This window comes from Rhipicephalus sanguineus, chromosome 3 (assembly GCF_013339695.2).
Source record: "Rhipicephalus sanguineus isolate Rsan-2018 chromosome 3, BIME_Rsan_1.4, whole genome shotgun sequence".
NCBI classification, from domain to species: domain Eukaryota; kingdom Metazoa; phylum Arthropoda; class Arachnida; order Ixodida; family Ixodidae; genus Rhipicephalus; species Rhipicephalus sanguineus.
The window spans coordinates 209,980,615-210,001,938 of record NC_051178.1 but is presented as its reverse complement, the minus strand read 5'-3'; the positions used below and the strand labels follow the sequence as shown (position 1 = coordinate 210,001,938).

Sequence of the window (21,324 nt, the reverse complement as noted above, 5' to 3'; positions counted from 1 at the left end):
AGTGGACCAGAGGTGAGTAGTGGGAATTGCCCAATTTCTGTGGCACAAACCCGTTCATGATGATGACAGTTTTCTGATAGGCTGCACAAATTGCAGTCAGCTTAAACAGCTTCGCTGTTAAAATGAAATTGTACGATTCTATGTTACGAAACCATTAAATCTAAGAGCACATGTACCTAAGTGCACAGGTATTTTTGCATCTTGCCCACGTCAAAATGGGGCTGCCACGGCCAGGAATTAAACCTGCATTCTTGGTCTCAGCAGCACTGCACTTCAACCAAGCCAACTTGGCCGATCATTTGTGGAATTATTTCTTTCTGCACAAGTCCAGTACTACTGGCACGTGATAAGCACATGGCAGTTCACATTGTTGCTTGATGCCATTTTTGGGCAGAGTTACCGAGTTTCGGTTTTGTATTTGGTAATATTATCCACTTCGTAGCAGGCCCTGCAGCATTTCACGAAGCCCTTGATATTTTATTGTGACTGCAAAATGCTCGAAGCTCATTTTGCTTCATGTTGCATCTAAAATCATTTGCAAGGTCTTCATAAATGCATGTATGCAAAAAGTATTGAAACGGGAAATTTTTAGTTGTGCATGATGTTGTTTGCACAACTGAAAGAGGGAAACACCGATGCAATAAATTTTATGAAAAAGCAAGGTTTTTTGCTGCTCCTACAGCTTGGTTATACTGAAGTCCAACTGTATATAACTGGCACAGCTCAGTTCAGGTGGTTCCACTAAAACTGGAAAAGTTGAAAACTGAGAAGTGTTGGATTTTCAGCTTCAGAAGGGGCTGGTACGTCTTAGTTATAGGGGATGAATATATTCTGGGGTTAAGGGCTAACTTAAGGTTGGTTCATATGAATGAACGATACAGTTGTTTATGCTTCATAGTTCGAGTTTACCAAAATTTTCCAGAAAACTAAGACTTAGATGTGCAAACACGCATGGTGTTTTACTCCATCATGTTCACCAACATTCACTAAAAAGTTGAAGCCAGATGTCTTGATGAAACACTGGTTGCAGGTATAGTATGAAGGTACAAGTACTGCCACAAGAATGTCAGCAGCATTAGTAGACTACTAAGTTTGAACCAAGCTACATTTAATCACTTTGCTCAAGTATGTTTCCAGGCTCGACAAAATATTATGAGGTTCCGTGGTCAAGAATGGAAACAAATGAAAGGCGATACAAAGGCCCTCAGTTTTCGAGGACTTCTACAGCTATCGTTTTTTTTACTTGCTTGCAAATAGCTTTTGTTTTTAATAATAACTTCCTGCCTGTTGGGAGCAGCCATTATTTTCTAATCTCTATCCCCATTGAATTATCAATGCATGAATGTCCAATATACTCCTACATCTTGCATAACATAGATTCAATGTGATCCCTAACTGAGCAAACAGGCCTTGTGTCCAATGGCTGAGCCAATCTGTGGCCACTGAAACAGAAATGAGCACATGCTGAGCATGGCCCCATATTAATTAAAGGCCCGTATATGCTTAGTACCTACTGAATTATGTCATAATTCAGAAAATTCAATGTGTCAGTTCCTAACAACTACTTCCAATCATAATAAAAACGAGTCTGGTGGAACCGACTTTCTCTGCCCTTGTACCAAACATGAGTGCATTGATTTAAATGTTTCACAGTCATCACTGAGACAAAGTTTGATCTTGCATCAGCATAACCTTTATTATGATCCTTGTTCACAAAAAAAAAAAAGAAAGAGAAAGAAAACAGGACTTGAACAACCAAACACAAAAAGTGGCCATGGTCTGAGTGATGAACTATATTGCCTAACGTCTGTGATTTCACACTGGCACAACTGACTCGACATTGTACAGTTCAGCCTGCCAGCAACATTCGAGCACTCACACAGCAAAATCGGAAAGCCGGGCACTGTGGAATTAGAGCTCGAAACCCAAGCCAAACCAATGTGCTTACATCTAACACGTGTATCACACGGTGCAGTACTTCGGACTAGACAAAACTTATCACATTTTGTAACTCAACTATTTACTTGCGACTTTTATGCTGGACAACATCACTGTACAAAGAGCTAAAAAGTTGCCCTAGGAACACAAGGCAGACATATGGGAGACGAGTGTTCCACTAATGTGAAAGCTTTAGCTTAAATATTCCCTATTCAAATACACTCCAACCTCGTTATAACGAACATGGATATAATGAATTATCAGTTATAACGAAGTAAATGAAGAATAGTCTTGTAATAGCTACAGTATTACAAATAAACGTTTATAACGAATTTTCGGATGTAACGAAGTTATTTTCGTGGCAGATGCGACTTTGTTATAATGAGGTTTGAGTGTACATGCAAAATGCAAACATTCTGTCATTAGCTAAGCAACCATTCTACTACATGATTGAAGGTTGTTTAATAAAATGTATAAAAAAATTAGAATGAGGTACTGGTGAATGATGCCCATATAATTTTTATTTAATATTATTTAATGTGAATAAAGCTAGGCAACACAATTTTATGTGGCTTAGTAAATTACTTCAAAACTTGATATATTTGACCATAAAAGCAGATATTACAGTAATGTGTTATTGATAGAGAGTTAAAAGTGGATGAAGTCAAATCCTTACACTGTCATTTATTATTATTTTGATAAGATATACTTCGACAAATACCAAGCAGAGGAGAAAGGTACACCAAGGGCCTATTTGTTATCAAACGAAAGTAATACCCCTACTTCTCATTAACTCTCGTACGCTGCCTTTCAAGCTCCGTTAGGTAATAGGCAAGAGACACCGATTGGAAGTGGTCCCTAGATTTTCAATTGCTTCACCTCCTCACACCCCTTTAGCCTTTCAACGTTACGGTCGAACTTTGATCAACGTCCGTTTGGAAGTGGTCCCTGATTTTCAAATGCTTCACCTCAAACCCCGTATTGCGGCAAAGCTGCCTTTCAATGTCGTTACGGTCGAACTAGCCAAGAGACAGACAACGTCGTTGGAAGTGGTCTAGATTTTCGCTTCACCTCATCACACCCCCTGAGCCTTTCAGCTCCGCTACGGGCAAATGTATTAACTCAAAAAAGTTCCAATTGTGAACTTGCTCAATTAATGTGTCGACCATTTGGGCAAAGTCTGTCGGACGCCAGCAAAATTTCAACTGCTACGAGGCAGATTAAGATTCTGAGTTGGACAGAAGTTGAAAGAGAAGAGAGGCTGAGAAATGCATCTCTGACATGTTGGACAGGGGAATTTAAATACGTCACTGATATCTGTGCACAACTTGTTACTACGTTTCGCATGCATTTGGATAGGAAAGATGAAGCTGGCACCAAGCTAAATTTTCCCCTTAAATGTATTGTCAATACAACAGCGTAGCTTTTGCCAAAAGTCTCAAAGCCACTGAGGGAATTGCTGGTGAGCTGTGTCCTGGGACCTCTACAGAACTATTGTTGCTCCACATTTCTGCTGTATGTTATTTTCCTGAATCTTGTGATTTTTGAAGTTGCTTCCAGACATTTGACGAAGACTTTGCTATGAAAACAAGGTAATACAACAACGCAAGCAGCCTCAGCTTCTACATAATCAGCTCACCTAGTCGAGTCATCACGTACAATTCATTCTGAAAACTCATTATTCCTATAATGTCATGAACTACGATGAGGTGAAAATTAGTAAAATTACGCACACATTTCACATCAAATGTCACTCATTAAAAAAAAACCCTAACACAAACAAAAGCGTAAGATAGGGTTATTCAAATGCACCTCAAGGAGTAAGCTCAAAATGTTTGTGTTTCACATAAAAAAAAAGTATGGACTGTTGTATAACTGTGGCATATACCATAAATTAGTTTTTGCAACAGCCTAATTTGCATGAGTTAGTGAGTCCCCTAGCCTAGAGATTATAAAGGTTACTCCAGCAAAATAAAAAAAAATCTAATTCTCATCAAAATACGCATTCAAGGCCATATTTTGTAGCTTTATCGTCACATTCCCCATTCATTCCACCCTACAGTATTGGCTTGGGTACGGCCATGTCAGCTTTACCACCAGCCTCGACTTCGACCACTTAGTGTAACAGATGATCAGAAAAGAATGGAAAACAATGACAAAATATGAACCACGGTCCATTTCCCCTGCAAAAAAATTTAGCTCTGCAAGTATTTATTAATCTTAGCATTCAGCTGAAGATGCTAAATGTAGAGTTTGTGAACAGGCAGCCTTTACAGTAATCACCAAATGGGACATTGCAGAAAAACGAAATTTGCAATACAAGCATTCCAATGTATTTTTTTCTTTCGGTTATTAATAGACTCTAGCATAAATCACGGTGTGGCCACATATAATACTTTGTGATACTGAACCAAAAGTCAGTTCCAGCATCATCATTACAACTGCAACACAAGCTAGGGAGTGCCAGCAATGCAGACAGGAGAGTGAAATAAACTGACATTCACTGCTTGAATGGCCATAACTCAACCTCTCAATTCTTTACAAAAATATATACAAAAACGTAATTAAAAATGAAACAAAAGAAGCATCATCTCACGTGTCAGTAGGCCAGCCTATCAACACATGAAGAACATTATGTTGACAAAATGTAAACACTCACTGTGGCACACACAGCGGGGATGCACAGTACAAGAGTATAGGGTATGTCTTCCATGCTGCCGCAGCCTTTTCTTTTTCGCTGACCAACCTCTGTTGATGCAAGAACGTGTATGCACTTGTACACCAGGGTACATAAACTTTAAAAAGGGAAACAAAGCCAGAGCGGCTTGGCTACGAGTGTAACACGAAGGCCACCACCGCGTGGCATGAATTCGATTACAGCTCGGCTAGTGTCTCAAAATAAATATCTCCAGTGCAGAAAAGAGTACAAGGTGCAAATCAGTCACTCCTTGGGGCTTAAGACTGTTTCGACACTCTCTTCTTTGGGCAATGCAGGAGGAACCGATTCAGTGGACGATGAAGGCGTCGGTGGGCTGAAGTGGGACCACAGAGATGAGACAACAGATTTTGCAGACGTCAAGGCACCGCCTGCACAAGCCAATAGGCAATGATAAAACAAAAAATTCACCGACGATTACGATACTGCGAATTCTGAGCGCAGCTTCGTGTTGGGGCAACACCAACAGTGTCTGAAGTTTTGGCTATCCGCAGTTGTAGCAATGTAACATTGTTACATACTGCCACAGAAACCGCCAGCGCTTGAGTGCTATGCACACCACTCTGTGCATTGCAGGTGTCGTGAATAGGCTTGTGCAAATAGTAAATTTTAGGTTCGACGCGAATTCGAAGCGAGTAGTAATTTGGTCGAATAATTTCGAATCAAATTCGAATAGTATATATCACATATTGCAAAGAAAAATGAGCATGTTGGTCATGACCCAACTAACCTGCGCAATACTTTTTTGAAACTAAAACAAGGCATGTGAAAATGTCATTCTTTTTGGTTCAAAGGAAGTGGAAGCAACTTTGAATAGTAGCAGGATTTGACTTTCAGTAGAATGCAAATGATAACCTGTAAAATATGTTACATTTTAAAATTTACTATACTTAGAGCATATAAGCCAGTATAACAAGCTTTCAAACTTAAAAAAATGATAAATTGATGAGAGGGCAATATGTCCATTTAACCTCGAAGTAGAACTTCGAGACTGTGCGGATTTCACCTGGAAAGGTGCATTCACGGCAGAGCACCCTTCCACTGCAGTGAAACCACCTTGACAGGGGGTTATGTAGACTAATATACACCTATTCATTCTTTTCGAATACTTCGAAATTTTCAATAGTTTAAATTCGAATTGAAGCAAATTCAAATACTGTAATATTCGTTTCGATATTCTAAGTGCTCGAATATTCACACAAGCCCTGTCGCGAACCAAGCGAACCCAGCTGCAGTGCACGTGCCAGCCCTACATGCACACGAGGTCCGACCGAGGGGCCAGCGAGCGTGACGGAGGAAGAAAGCGAGGTTAGAGGCGAGTGGCTCGTAATATTGACAGACTCTGTGTTCGCTCTTTTTTGTCCTCATTTGCTCTATCGCTTACGCCAACGCCAGCCAACAACGGCGATGCCACTCAACGCAGGAACGGGCACCTAAGAGCTGCGCTCAAGAAAATTGAACCTGCAGACACGCACACCATAGATAAGATTGATGCAAATTCAGTCATGTTTTCTGTCATGTCAACATATCTCAAGCAGAATATCGGTTTCGTTCAAAGAGAAAAATGGAAGCCACTGCAGGCTTTTCATATCAAGCATTTGACGGATGCCAACTCAGCACTCATTATGTTGAGCTGAATAATAGATTTAGTTTGGCTACCAGGGCGAATCCAGATAAGAACGAGCATGAGGTCACGGTCACCATTCTGAATTGTTATGAAATTTACTCTAGGCGCAGGTTTTTCACCCAGAACAATGATTTTGAAATTAGTTTTGAGGTATTTTGTTTGCCTCCGAAATAATATACAAATTTTGACAGCATAGAGCACTCTTCTACCAATTTAGCAATTTCTGAATTTTGAGTGTACTTAGCCAGGTAATGGTGCACCTCTTGGTCGCAATATTTATTTCCAACAAAGAAAATAATATGCAAATTTTGGCCGCACAGAGCACTCTTCTACCAATTTGGCAATTTTTGAATTTTGAGCGCACTTAGCGAGGTAATGGTGCACTTCTTGCTCACAATATTTATTTCCAACAAAGAACAAGTGAAGTGAAATCTTTTTATGAGTACTTTATTTCCTTTTGATATGGAAGGACTTTTTGATAAAAAGATCATGAACATGGTAAATGGCACAAGATACCTGTATTTCAGGAATTTATTGCTGTAGACAAATTAAAGTGAGCATAATAAAAGTCAGTGCACATTAACTTTGATATTTGCATTTCTTTTTAAAATAATTCTTGTGGTTATCACGCTCCCCATTATACTTCAAAATTGTACTGGAACCTATGTGGTTAACAAAAAACGTAAAGTTTGAAAATAGTTTTTTCACCATTTTCTCGGTAAGTGCACTCAAAGTTCAGAAAGTGCAAAACTGTCGAAAAAATGCTTTTTTTGTGACTAAAATTTCTATATTCTTTTAGGTGAAAAAAATTTTCTCTTCACATAACTAACTTTGAAGTCATTGCTCTGGGTCTAAAGCCCGCACCTAGAGTAAATTTTATCAAAATATGGACTGGCAACCAGGATTTCACGTTCATTCTTATCTGGACAAACACATCTTTAAAAGTGATGAGGTGCTGGGTCAGCTTTGATTAGGTCAGCTTTGACTTTCTGTTCTTGTCATACGTCTGCAGTTTTACAAACATGTGTTTTGGATTGTTCCTTGTTTTTTGTTTTCAGGTATTTTTTTGCATTGTGGTGTACTGCTTTCTCAAATATTCTTTAGTTACATGTGCACCATCTATTTGTCCAATCCTTCTCATACCTTCAGTTTTCTGCATCTCATCATACAGCCTCGCAGGCATTTCCAAGTAGACCTCTCTAGCAAGGTGGATCCGCCAGTTGCCCCATGATCACCTTTATCATCTTGTGCTCTGTGTTTTACCACTGAATTTCCAACTGTTAATCTTTCCCTATGTACTGAAAGAGCCCGTTGTAATAAAACAATAGAACACCAAAGCCAGACAGGCAGACTAAACAACAAGCAACAAAAGGCCGTCTCTCCAAGAACCCGTGACTCCAAGAACCCGCTGACAGAAATGAGCCAGGCGCACCGTGGAGCGTGAACCCACACAGGAAAGAGTGCACTCCCTTCTCCCCATGGAAAGAAGTTGGTTGGGTAGGGCAGTCTGGACACTGAACTTGAGCAAAGAAGACGTGTGTTGATTTGTACGTGCACGTGTAATACAGTTTTTCCATTATATCCTTACTCACGTGTAGACCTCAATTATTTCGAACTAGTAAATCAGTTAAAATAGATAACACCCATCACTGCTTAGCATTGTTTGTCCCTGTCATCTCTTGTATCTGTTCCTGTAGCACTGTTCAAAAATGACAAATTAACACTTGTAATCTGAGAGAGCCAGTGTACTCAGCATGGCATGCACATACTAAGCCACGATGAGGCTAGAGGTGGAAGACTCTGACATAAAACCTGCACTGACCCCTTCCTCCCCAACCACTGCTCTAACAAGCTTAGTATGACTGCTAAAAAAATACAGACACACTGTGTAGAGTTTATAAAAATACATTTGACGTCCTCGAGCATGAGAGGTGAAGTGTCCTGTATAGTACATCGCAAGAGCTGAACTGTCCTTTAAAGATTTTATACTGAAGAAGGATGGAAGACTGGGCAAGTTCAATGCTACTGTGGGTGTTCAAGCACGGTGGGTAAAGATATTATCACTAGCGTAAAAATATGCAATGGCAGAGAATGGCGACCCAAGTTGGCACATGTCATGTGAAAAAAAAGTCAGTTTCACCGCAACGGTGAAGCAGTGAATGCGATAGCAACAAATTAGAATGTGACACAAAGAACGGCAAGCAGCTCTATATTTGCAGTGTGCCTCTCAAACGCAAAGGACTCACGAAAAGAACATACACGGGATGACCGCAAACTAACAACGGTCGCAGCTTGACACTTGCAGCGCGCTGTTCAAACACAACGAAGGACACTCAAAAAGAACGTACAGGTATACACAGGACGAGCACGAACCAACAACTGTCACAGTTGTTACTTCTTTGTGTTTGAGCAGCGCGCTACAACCCAACGCTCTTAAATTTTTTTTTTCATGAAAACTGCGGCTTATGGAGTGACCCCTCTGCGTCTCCCACCGCACGGTGGCGTTCAACGCATTGTTTACCCGGCGTTGCACGTCATGAGTGGGTACAGAAATGGGCCACATTTTAGAGCGCATCCCAAGGGCAGTTCTGAAACTGAAGGAAAATGTAGGAACGTTGCTTTAAAGCACGCCTTTCGGGCAATGTCGCGGGTGATACTGCCCACGCTGAAGCACCTCTGAGCTCCGCATGCCGCCAGCATTAAGTGGTATTTATAAATAGCTCGCCTGTAGTATCTCAAACAACTGGTGGCACGTGGCCGAGTTGTTTAACCCCTTAAGTGCTTTATTTTTTTGAAAATTTCCCAACCAAAAGTGCCTATTTTTTTTATTGCTGATTTCGAATCTGATTGTACTAAAACGCAGCTTGTCGATGTTGAAAAAATATTTGTACCACATACTTAGTCAAATCAAAACACGGAATAACGCAAGGCGGCCTGTTGCAGCTCCTGCACCAAAATCGAGTTTCCTTTCTCATTTTTTTTTCCGTTTTCTCCTCGCTTCCGAGAGCAAACGAAGCACATTTGAAGAAACTGCTGAATATATTCCATAAGGTCATCTGGCAATGACAAGTTGAAAGTCTTGCCTGGAATGGCCAAGAATGGAAGGCGAGGAGGTTTCACAGGAAGATTGTCCGCATCAAGCAGGATCCACTGGCGAGCACTCGCAATGTTCGCTTCCGAGCTGTTTTCATCATCACCGGAGGAGATGCTCAATTCACCGCCTTCGCTGTCTTCACTTCGGACACAAGATAAACATCTGTATCCGAATGACCATCACTCGAAGAAGATGACGAAAATGAAAAGCCTCTTTTTCGTGTTGACGAGCCAGTTATGCATGGGTGACCGCCACCGCAAGCCATCTTTTCATACAAAAACCGCGCTCTTTCCGCAGGAGAAAAATAAATTGCCAAGTAAATGCTGCCATCTGGTGGATTACACGCAATCTAAGCTGTAGAAGAGCGCCTCTTGTCCTGAACGCTAGAGGGGAGTACCTATTCCGCTAGGACGAGCTCTGCTCGTCCAAAGCAGTTTGGGGACAGTTTGGGCAGGACGAGCTCTGCTCGTCCAAAGCAGTTAAGGGGTTAAAGAGGCGCACTGCGGAGCGAGGGGTCGCAGGTTCGAATCCTGGTGGCGCGCTTTGGAAATTTTTTTCTTCTGATTCATTTTTTGAGGCTTTTATTTATATATACAGATATATACATATCCGGGACATGACGGCAACGGCGACGGCAAAAACCAGCCGAGAGTGTCCATATAATTGCTATCACAATAAAATCACCTTTTTAAAATTGAAAATTAAATGTGTGCGTACACAAATTTTGTTAGTACCATGCAGTTCTCTTATTGCTGGAACAAACTTGTCACTTGGTTGAGGATCATTGAGAAAACAATAATTTGCTTTGCTTGAAAATGCCTCCTTTTGCCTTCTGAAAGGAAAGTGGTGCAGTCCTTGACGGCAGGGCGACAGCCTCCACTGCTTAAGGAGGAGTAGGAATAAAGGCTCACCAACAACCTTCCCTGTTGTCTGTGCCATGGCTTTTCCAGTGGACACCACAGCTTGGTTGAGTTTGCGGCCCCTTTCAGAGTTCTGGATGGAGCTGCACGTCAGAGAAAAAGAGATAAATGTAAGACACTAGGAATGAGCGCTCTTCTGTTTTGTGTAAGCGTAGCATGACCATCCAACAATTTTGCCTCGACCTTCAGTCAGACTGTGTGCTCGGTCTGTTCACAAAGCACAGTGGTAGAGCAACTATCAATTCTGCAATCTGCATCTTGGGCCTACTGTACTTATTAAACAATACTATTTCTTTATTGGGCCGTTCACATTATATAACTATCAACTTGAGGAAGCAAGCCTTGCAATTAGCAGGGCCGATATCTCCACATTTCAGCAAAGTCATTCACCTATAGTAAAAGTGTCCTACGAATTGAAGTAAAGAGTGGGATTGGGCTAGTTAGTATTCCATCAAATACCAAACAATTCTAATCAAATATTTGAAGCTTTGAATATCCGCACACTGCTAAGCGAAACCTCCTTACTATAGCAATGTTGACGGTTTATATCTATTATTTTGCTATAACTATTGTGTGCCCTTGCGGCTGTTATTAGCCACTGGTTTAAGTAAGCCTCATTGGTTAACTGCACACTGGCAAAGGATGATGAAAGAATGCATCTTCATCGTCTAAATAAATTCTTTCTATAAAATAAATATCAACACTTATTCATCTCCACTGCTGTAGTGAATGCCTCAGGCATAACAAATATTGGTGTTTTATGAGCATGCCAGTGGAATTCAGAAAGCCTATGATTTCATTTAATGCCCTATGTGATATGTAAGAATAGATTTATAAGAAGCAATGAAAGCATTTCCTCATGCCGGCAACCAGTGATGGGTGTAGCACTCAAACCATAAGCTTAGCAGAGATTCACTAATGTGTTCAAGAGATGCTGCTAAGTTGGGTAATCACTAAGAGCATGAGCAGTGGGTTGTAAACTGCAATGGACCACATCATCATTCTGGTCAACTGATGTACTAAGTGCTTAATCCTGGTGATGAAGACGGCTCGGCTTTGCCTTTGACTGAGGTCATTACAAGCCTATGAAATGTAGTCCCTTAGGTGCACGTGTGTGGTAGATTACTGTGACCATACATAATGCAGAATGTACTTCATTTGCCGCCATAATGCAAGCCAGGTGCTCCTTTAACCAAGGTGCAGAGAGCTTTGTGCACCAGAGAACACGATGGTTATACACATGTGATGCAACATGCACGTTCACTTTCTATGCGAGCTAGCAGATACTGCCACCTCAAGTAATTGGTCATGTGCATGTGTGTCATACTGAAACAAAATTGGAACACTCTTGGACTTCATAAAGAGCCCTTCCCCGTCACTGCTGCTTCTCGGGTGCATAACTGCCGGTTTGGAATGTTACAATGATGAAAAAGTAGAGCATCTAATGAATCTTCTACTGCTGCACTGTCAAGCCAAACAATAATCAGAAAGTATTCGTTTGTACCAAGAAGGAAAGTTCATTATGCATCCATTGAAAAAATACTTTTGCTTGTTTAAAACAATATTTTCTGGGAATTTCAAGGAGAACTACAATTTTTTCATTATAACCCATTTTGTAACAATGGGGCTTGAGTGCACTACAAATTAAAGCATAACATAAATACACGTTACAATTAAATTTGATATTTTTTTTCCTCTGTTTTCTGCTGAGTGACGAAATGAAGCAGTAGATACAAATCACTGGGCATTCTCTAGTAAGTAACAAAATTTAATTGTCCAATAAACATAAATAACAGCACAAAATTGAACTAATACAATAAATCGACACATAAGGTGTCTTTTTTCATACACTTACTGAGAAATCCGTAACTTCATGTCAGCAACTGTCAGCTGGCCCTTGTAGTAATGACTACAAGAAATATAAATAAAAGTGATGTTGAGGTTCAGGAAATGTACTCAGGCCACGCAAATTAATTGTGCACTAATATGATCATTTGCTTAACTACAGTTTCAAAGGCATAGATGATGTGGCTGAAGCAAACTTATATAGACATAATGTGGTGCACATGTATTTGCATATCAGCTGTTACCTACAAAATAAAGACAATATTGTGCTAAATGCTGACATGTGTTGGCTAGACACACATTTACCTGTATGCTTTAATTGTCATTTTTATGTGTATTCGACTGAGCGTGCAGAAATGTAATTCCATGCTGGACTGGTCAAAATTGAGCTTTGCAGGTGCACTCAGCTAGTTCAATTTTGGTTCAGAAGAAGCCCTTCAAGGCACTTGAACAATTTGAACATACAGAAATCTCATCGGGACCAGTCACGTGACATCAATCACAGCCATCATTCAGAGGAGGCAAGCACTCACAGAGTAGAATGTTCATACCTAGCACTGCTCTGTAAAGGAAACTAACAAGCAAGTGGCTGAAATGCACTTATTTGGATTAGGAGTTTCTATGGATATGACTGCTCCAAGACAGGAAGGACAACAGAAACCAGCCAAATATACTACATTGGTAGCAGTGACCAGGTAACAATGTTTCAGCTGCAGTATGCTGAAAGTTACCTCTGACACCAGAGAAGTACTGAATATGATGCACATGGTGTTTTGAATTACAGAGCGCATGAATATACAAGCAAACAACTCGCATGTCAAATGGTGAATCAAGTGCCTGCTCACCCCGTGGGTATATCAGAAAGACAAGGGTGCTCCACACTGTTCCACATCTTGAAGTTGTGCGTCGTCTTCCAGGCACTCAGGAAGGCAGTATTAAATGCTTCCTGATCCTTACTACTGACAGCATCTGGTTGTGTCGTAGAGCATAGGTGCACAAGGTAAAAAGTGGGGAACTTTAAGTACGTGCTTGGAATTGAATACAAAGCACAAGCACATTGTGAAAATATCATGTTATCAATGAACCAATGGAAAACAAATTAGTATAAAACTACAGGTAATTAGTCACATTCTCTAAAAAATTTATAGGCGATTCATAAGCTTAACATAATTCTTGCAAGCTGTTCTCACCACAGCATGCAGCTAAGCTGCTTACACAATAATGTCACAAGTTCATAAGTTTTGACCAGAAATGACTAACACTTCTTTTCCCTTATAGCGTACATCAAAACTGTTGTCATTTTTAAAACGAGTTCATTAAGTAGTTTTGAATATGTAACTTATACCATGTGCAACATCCAATTAAACATAGAGAAATCTCATTGGGACCAGTCAGACTTAATTCAAACGAGTTCAGTAGTTTTGAATATGCAACTTATGCCATATGTAACATCCAATGAACATATTCCCCTAACATCCGACAGTATGACATCAAACATTAAGACAGGCATTTAAACAAAGTATTCGGCTCAAAGAAATAATCTGTCCACCACTAGTATTAAATGGTTTAAAAAATTACTACTTGACCATGGAGCAGCACTGACAGCAATTACATCATCACAAAACAATGGCTAATATGGCACTTCTGTTTCACAACGATATACACATCTCTCTCTTGAAGAACTAGTCTTGTCACTGTTATTAACTTCAGTTATATCAAAGAGAGCAATACGCAGTTCAGTGAAAAAGCCGAGTTTCAATCAAGGCTAATCATGCAAAACATGTCCCAGTGGAAGTCATACAAGGGTCATTACATTCAGCATGGCTGGAAGCAGCATGCATGCACAAATTGTAAAATTGTACGCACCTTCCAACTGAGCAGTCTTCATCAGGCTTATTAGGTACACCTTGAACTCTGATCTTAGCCATTCCTCACCTCCTTGCCAGCCTATGAATAAAAATAAACACTGGTCAACCAGATCGCGATGGAAATAACTTAAACAAGAGCTTCACAAATGGTTCCTTTCTCGCTGGTAACAATGCAAGGAATACCTCGTTAATCAGAACTTACCGTATCACACCTTCTGGTTTAAGCAAGAAACAATGTGAAGCCAACAGACGAAGCTGAGAAGAGTGCAGTTGTGTCTGCTTCTTGTGCCATCCTAAGCAATGTTTAAGTCTTTGTTATGTCCCAGCTAGCCAAAGCAGCGGCCTTAATCCTTCCAACAAGATGCATCACATTACAAATGAATTTAACAGCAGGCAACAGGTCAACAAACGCTCGCATACCACCACATGGCAGCAGAGATTCTCCCTAGGCAATGCAATAAACTAAGACCAGTATTTGAAAATGACATAAAATACCAATGTACATATCTCCGCTTGCCTTCCTCCACATCATGCCCACTTGTGTCCTGCACAGCTTTTGGTAGGGAGCATTCCTTATACTACTGTTAAAGGACATGCTTAGACAGCACACATTAGACTTGTGCAGAGCAGCCCTACAGTCCCCTTAACAATGCTTGGAGAAAAAAGGATTCAAGCACAATAATAAAATGGCTTCCCTTGCGCCCAATATAGCTCAAAGATGCAAGGTAAAGGCATGCGGTATTTTCTTCAGTCACAACATGAAACAGCCATTGAGAAGCCGAATCTCATGTGTCATTTGGAATACCATCGCGATTTTTCCCATTTTTAGAGCACTGATAAGAGCAAACTATTATCCAATTGAAATTACTCTGAGCAGTACTGCCTGAACTTAATGCATGAATGAATGCATAGACCATCTATTTGTTTCGGATGGCTATATCAAGCAGAAAATGAAGTGGCAGAAGGATACAAAAAAAGACACAAATGGTCACTTCAAAAAGACATATACATGTGCTTTAACACACGTTTTAAATAGAAAAAAAGAAAGAGCTGCCAATAAAAGGAAAATGCTTCTCTAATCCTTGAAGTCATTAAATGCAATTCCACAGCATAAATGAGTTTAAGGCCTCCTTTACTTAATGAAAACATATTGCCATCGAGGTATGAACAAAGGCCTGATATACTGAGCACGCAAGTTCAAAGTTCACCTTTAGGCAGACTATATTAACTATGTAAAGTGTAAAGCGTGCGTGAAAAGGTCTTACAGCTATGCAAGGAGGAGGAGCCACTTACATAAAATACTGACTGTAACAGAAATACAAATTTAAGAAAAGCCGTTTTTTAAGTGATCATGTGAGGGTAAATAAGAAAAATTAGAAAAGGGTGCATAGACACAACAAAAAGCTATAGCAAGCACTGACCAACTAACTGGTCAGTCATACAGAACATTTTGTAACTGGTTGGTTCCAAAGCAACAGGTTTAGTGCTGTTGTACTGACATGTGCCATCAAGGAAGAGGTCTCGTGAGTCATCAAGGACATTCTTGACTAAGTAGTCAGCAAAACGAAGGTCTTCCATGGTGAGGTAAAGCTGTCGCCGAAGGTCATTGTCTAAGATTGTGATTTTGCACTCATCTACCTGCAAGAAATACAGACAAAAAAAAGGAAGGGGGGTGCTTTCATCTAATGTGACAACTTACATATACAGTGTTCCAAGAAGCTCAGAAAAAGACTACAGTTTGCAAGCATGAAACTTTAAAGCATTCAGCTGCTTACTTTTCATTGCATGCACATTTGTGTGTGTGCATTCACTTTGACATGTGTACCATTTTTGAAACACAGAACCAGCAAAAAGCTTCAAATTCTTAGCAGTCAGGGCACACAGCTGGAAACATGTGTACTGAATACAGTATAATCTCAGTGACACAAATCTCAAGGAGGAGCAAAAACATTCGTATCGCCCAAAACTTCATGTCACCAAAAAACTAGCAAAACCTATTTTCGAACCATGATATATACGCACAAAACATTTATTGCCGTCGAAAGAACTCTGGTATGCTTATCTGGGACACATGGCACAGCTGGCTGCGGTGAACACGCACATCAAAGCTTCACTTGATTCCAGCTGAAAACTAAGTGCACCAAAGCCCACTCCACCATAGTCATAATCGAACGACAGGAACGCTCACCCACTCCGTTCCCTCTCACGGTGACTTTACTGCCTTTAGTCTACTACTGCGTTAGCCGCGTACCTTTGGAGCTGTGTAGTCGCCATCGATGATCGCGTCGATAGCGACTGTGGTTTCGTGCGCGGCAGTTGCGGTAGAGCATTCTAGGTCATTCTAGTTGTGGCAAACAACGTAGTTCCATTTTCATTCTGTGTGTGCTGGCCGCGCACCTGCCTTCAGAACTACGTCGCTGCTATCTTTGATCACGCCTACCACGGTGATGTCTGCAGCGGCTGCGGCAGGCAGCATCGCTTCGGCTCGGTGAGTGTTGGATGCGTGTGTTCTTTCGGAGTTTCATCATCGCCATATATGATCGCGTTAATAGCGACCGCAGCTTCGCCCACAGCGGTTGTGGCAAATGGTAACCACAGTTCTGACTGCGTGTGTGCTGGCCGCGCGTGTGCTTCCGAAGCTTCCGGAGCACGCTTCTGTCGGTCATCGCTAGACAATTTCAGTACCCAAATTCGTATCACCCATCGCGATGCCGAAAAGTGTTCAGAACATCCGAGTTTTGGCCCACTAGACACAATGGAATTCAGCCGGAGAACTTCACGTATTCGTATCAGACTGAAATTCGTTTAAGCCGGGTTTGTATCACCGAGATTCTACTGTAGTTTACACAAGCAGATACTCGTACATTTGATGGTAAATACAGTGAACTCAGAAGGAACTTTTAATTTTATTTATGCCATATGGCATTCTAGTACCAATAAATAAAAGAAAGCTCGAGAGGCACCAAGAAATATTTTGATATCTAGTATATCATTCAAATTGTAAAATAGCATGTCCTTGAAGCTAAGAACTCTGCACACCTTATGCAGTTTCCAGAGACTGCAAAAAGTGGCAATTCCCTAAAATAAGCTCACTGCCACTGCTGTCATCTCCATTAAAGCAACCTATACTAAGATCCACTTAAGCATCAAGTGTCATTCACATATCTTCGTGGAAAATATATCGGAATAAGAGCCTTTTTTTCTACTTGAAGAAACATGACGATTTGCCTTGCCACTAATGTAGCAATGGCCTATCACATATTGCTGTGCATTGCAAGGAGTGTGGGTGTGAACCGCATTTCAGCGAAACCAGCATCGTTTCAAGGCATCATGAACAGACAACTCGAGAGATAATCGAGGCTTGGCATACTATACGAAATCAAAAACAGTCATCATCACCTTCCCATCTATCACTTTGCAGCACAGAGAAATACTGGAATTGAATGGATGGAGGGTTATTTTTTGTATGCTTTTTTTTTGTCTGTCATCTATGTATAGCGCAATGCGGGTATATATTTATGTTCTGCACATGTGGATAAAAGTTCAGTTGAGAGTGTGGCGCATGTGCTTCGTGTGTTCCTCCGTGATTTTGTTGTACTTCATTACACTGTTAAGTAATTAAGACTACCTTTTTACATTGTTTTATTTCTGTTGGGGGTATTTTGGAACTTATGAACAACCCCACCTGGTGGTGAATCTGGGTGCTCCACAAGGATGTTAATGTTGCTAGGTGCTAGCGCCATAAGAAAAAAAAACACATAGTACACTGTATTGATGAGAAAGTTAGTCACATATATGCGTGCATATACAGCTAGTATTCACATGACATCAGATATGCCGCATTGTCCTAATCACAGCTACCGTTCTGCTGGCTCTGTAACAATATGGCAGCCCCGATGACATCAGTGCATACTGCCAATATGATCCATGCGTACTATTAAAAGCATGTAAACACACTAAGAATGCATTATGACATTGCTGCTGACATCATGTTGCATTGCTGCCATACCTCAACAATGACATCAAAAAGGTGCTTTTTCTGCTTGAAGAGGTCATTTGTCGCTCCCACAACACAGCTTCGTATGCTGATGTCACTGAGTAGGTCTATGGTAGGCAGAGATACATATGGCAGGCATAGCGAACCCTGAAGAAACAAAGAAACAGCATTCTGATGACACATGAAAGTACTGTAGATATTCATAAGGAAACTAAGTGTTCACCACAATTAATATCATGGACATTTTAGAATATATACATAGCAGTTTGAAATTTTAGCAGTGAAAATTTTAATAAGTGGTCTTGGTGGGCCTACAACACTGTTAAATTTTTTTTTTTTAATGAGCACACACATATGCATAAACATGCACACACACAAAAAAAGATATTAACACAACCTGTGTTTGTCCACTGAACGCCTGTCAACGAACACTGCACACCACCCATGATGTTATTTAAGAGTCTAAACTTCCTTAAAGGGGCCCTGCAACACTTTGCCAAGTAGCCTTGGAACGGCTTCACTAAAGGAGCTTATTTCCTCACGAATCGACCACTGCAAAAATTCTTAGAATCCGCCCAGTACGAGCGGAGTTACAAAGCTTTGTTGCACGCTGGAAGCTAAGCAGGGAGGTGTGGCACAGGGGAAGAAGGTACGTCACATGCGCCTCGTGACCTTGGGCACTTTTTCTCTTTTTTCTTCGAACGTGTGGCGTACTTTCAGTGTGAATGCACGGGCGCACAAGTGACGGCCTTCTGTGGCAGCCGCAGTAACTACCGAGCGCGTCATGTTCAAATCAGCCAATGGCGTGTCCAATGGCAGTGATGCCGTAAGCATCATTTTTGTCGAGAGAAGAGGAAGTGCTTTTTAGCTGACTTTGAGAATTTATTGTAAATCCCAGGCCGCGTGCTGCGCTATAATGTTTGGCTTGTGTGTTCTCGGGAGCCTCGATTACCGATCGGCAGCATTTTCTGACCATGCTGAAAAAGTTGCAGGGCCCCTTTAAAGACCCCACTTTCGCGCCGGGAATTTTGGTTGCACACTGGAAACTGTAAGGGTATTACTGAAAGAATTTTTCAAATCCATTCATTATTGGACAAGTTAGGAGAAATTGAACTGATCTGCTACCATGATTCCAGGAGGCATGCTTCACTGCCAAAGAAGACACTCTCCTCCTTTGTCTTGGCAGTCCACAAGTGGCATACCTTTTGCGAATTTTCCCAAACACCAGAGAAGAGGGTGCGTGTCACATTCCTGTGACAAGCCCGGCCTCTGATCTTCACTACAAAAACCCCTCCATAAACGCCAAACATTTTCAAAGTCCAGCAAGTAAAACAATGAAACAGCATCTTGTTCTGTGTAGGTGCCTGTTCGAACTTCAGTTCCCCAGCATCAGGTCAACACTTCCAGCAGAGCTAGCCACTGTTACACGAAAGTCTTAGACCTCTTCAAGACTGTAGCAGCTGTGACTAAAAAACATACCAGAGTATGTGGTGAGGAAAGCGAAAGTACAGTCAAACCTGCATATATTGAAGTCGAAAAAAAAGAAATCAGGGATTAGTTCCATATAGAGTATAATTTGATACAAAGCTTTTAAAGATTTTACTGTATTTTCGAAGCAAACTTCGGTGCGCAATGTGGCTTCATGGCACTGCTTCACGATAATGCAAGAAAGGCAGTTTCACATCAATACGTCACGATTTTTTTTTTTCTCTACAGTTTAGTGCACAGGTTATATGCAGGGGTGAGCTTTGTGTGAGAAAATACAGCATCGATGTAAACACTGCCTCAATATCTTCATATGCAGCTATACGAATTTGCCAGGTGCCTCAAACCTCTAGTCCACCTTAGCACTGCTCACGCTTCTAAATGCATGCGGGAAAGCCCTTTCTGCAAGAAAAAGTCACCCTTTTGTGAGGAAAAACCAACTTCTTGGGGCGTTTCGCACTGCCCGATGTTTGATGTATGAAGGTTTCAGCTATTTTTGTTTGATGTATCTGTAGCTTTTCCTATAAAATGACATTAAAGCATTGTCGTGTTTGAAAATACTTTGATATAAAGGATCATTCAATTTCCCAAGTTTGATTAGTCGGGTTTGACTGCATTTTATTTACTATAGTAGTGCTAACTGTCATGAATAAAGGCAAATGATGACAAAACTGGCAATTCACTGTGACAATGCTCACTTTGCAACAACCATCTCTGTTGCTGTAGCTGACAACTACAGCGACTGCTTAATTCAACTTTCTAATTTGCTTCACGGCACTTCGTCAGTGGCAGCGTTGCCCACTGCACATTAAACAAAGAAGCCCTGTGCCATGGACTGCATCACTCCAAAAAGCGCCTGTTGCACAAAGCATGCGTTCTTGTGACTTTCTTGCTCTCTAAAAGGCAGCTTCTTTAAAAGGAAGGGCACCTGGCCTTTCCAGTGACAAAACATACATGGTATGTGTACAGTCAGCTAAGTTCCCTGTAATTACACTAGTTTTTCAGTAGCTTTGCCCTCTGTAACCTCAATATGTTGTTCAACATGTCAAAGAACAAAAAAATGTAATAATTTAGAAAAAGAAAGCAAACATGCAGAAACCATTATATAGGCTTTTGCTCAAAGACTGCCTTTTTATGCAAAGAGGGTGCCTACTTGCCTTTGAGAATATGCAAAGTGGCAGGCCACAGTCTTCATTAGGCAGGGCTATGACTTTGGGAATGCTCTGCAGAAGCAGCAGGTCATCCTGGTCCCGACTGCTCAAGGCTGATGCATTACCCAATTCACCGCCTTCACCAGCGAGGTTGAGAGTCCCCAAACCAGAGCTGTCTTCACATGGTGTCATTGAACCGTCCAGCTCACTAGCAAAATCACTGTCGTCGCCTGCTCCAGGTGCACCACCCTTTGTGACACCAGATGGTGATTCCTGCACGTGTACATGCATGTAAGTCCTATGCTTTTGGTGTTGACGTAATTGTGAAGTTGTTAACAGCACACATACATAAAATGATAAAACAGGTTCTGTTTCATTTTTTTTTCACTACTGTCTATGCTCTACAATGAGCCAAATGCTATAATATACTCTAGTGTTACTTATCGAAGGTCTTACGGGTCCTTCACAAGCCCGGGCCACCACACCTGATTGCACAGCTATGGAAGTTAACTATAAAAACTGAGAACACAGATGCAGAGAGCAGCAGTGTTCAAAGATGAGGTAAGAGAAGAAATGAGAAGTTTGAAAGAAACAAACAATAAAATTAAGGAACCCTGCTCTCTTCAGTGGTCCAGCAATGACTGGCACAAGCCCTTCAAACTAATGGCTGTCTTTCATCCTGG

The 21,324-nt window shown here is 41.1% G+C and overlaps 1 protein-coding gene across 1 annotated transcript in view; it reads right to left on the bottom strand.

Moving 5' to 3' along the window:
* Nucleotides 1–3,226: 3,226 nt before the first annotated feature.
* LOC119388203 (late secretory pathway protein AVL9 homolog) overlaps nucleotides 3,227–21,324 on the bottom strand; it is a 30,548-nt gene continuing 12,450 nt past the window's right edge. The window contains exons 10-17 of the mRNA XM_037655865.2: nucleotides 20,648–20,914; nucleotides 18,018–18,152; nucleotides 15,508–15,646; nucleotides 14,007–14,087; nucleotides 12,986–13,109; nucleotides 12,151–12,204; nucleotides 10,287–10,378; nucleotides 3,227–5,025 (exon numbers count right to left, since the gene is read on the bottom strand). Of these exons, the coding sequence (XP_037511793.1) occupies nucleotides 4,880–5,025; nucleotides 10,287–10,378; nucleotides 12,151–12,204; nucleotides 12,986–13,109; nucleotides 14,007–14,087; nucleotides 15,508–15,646; nucleotides 18,018–18,152; nucleotides 20,648–20,914 (1,038 nt within the window). The 3' untranslated portion in view covers nucleotides 3,227–4,879. The remainder of the gene's footprint in view (nucleotides 5,026–10,286; nucleotides 10,379–12,150; nucleotides 12,205–12,985; nucleotides 13,110–14,006; nucleotides 14,088–15,507; nucleotides 15,647–18,017; nucleotides 18,153–20,647; nucleotides 20,915–21,324) is intronic.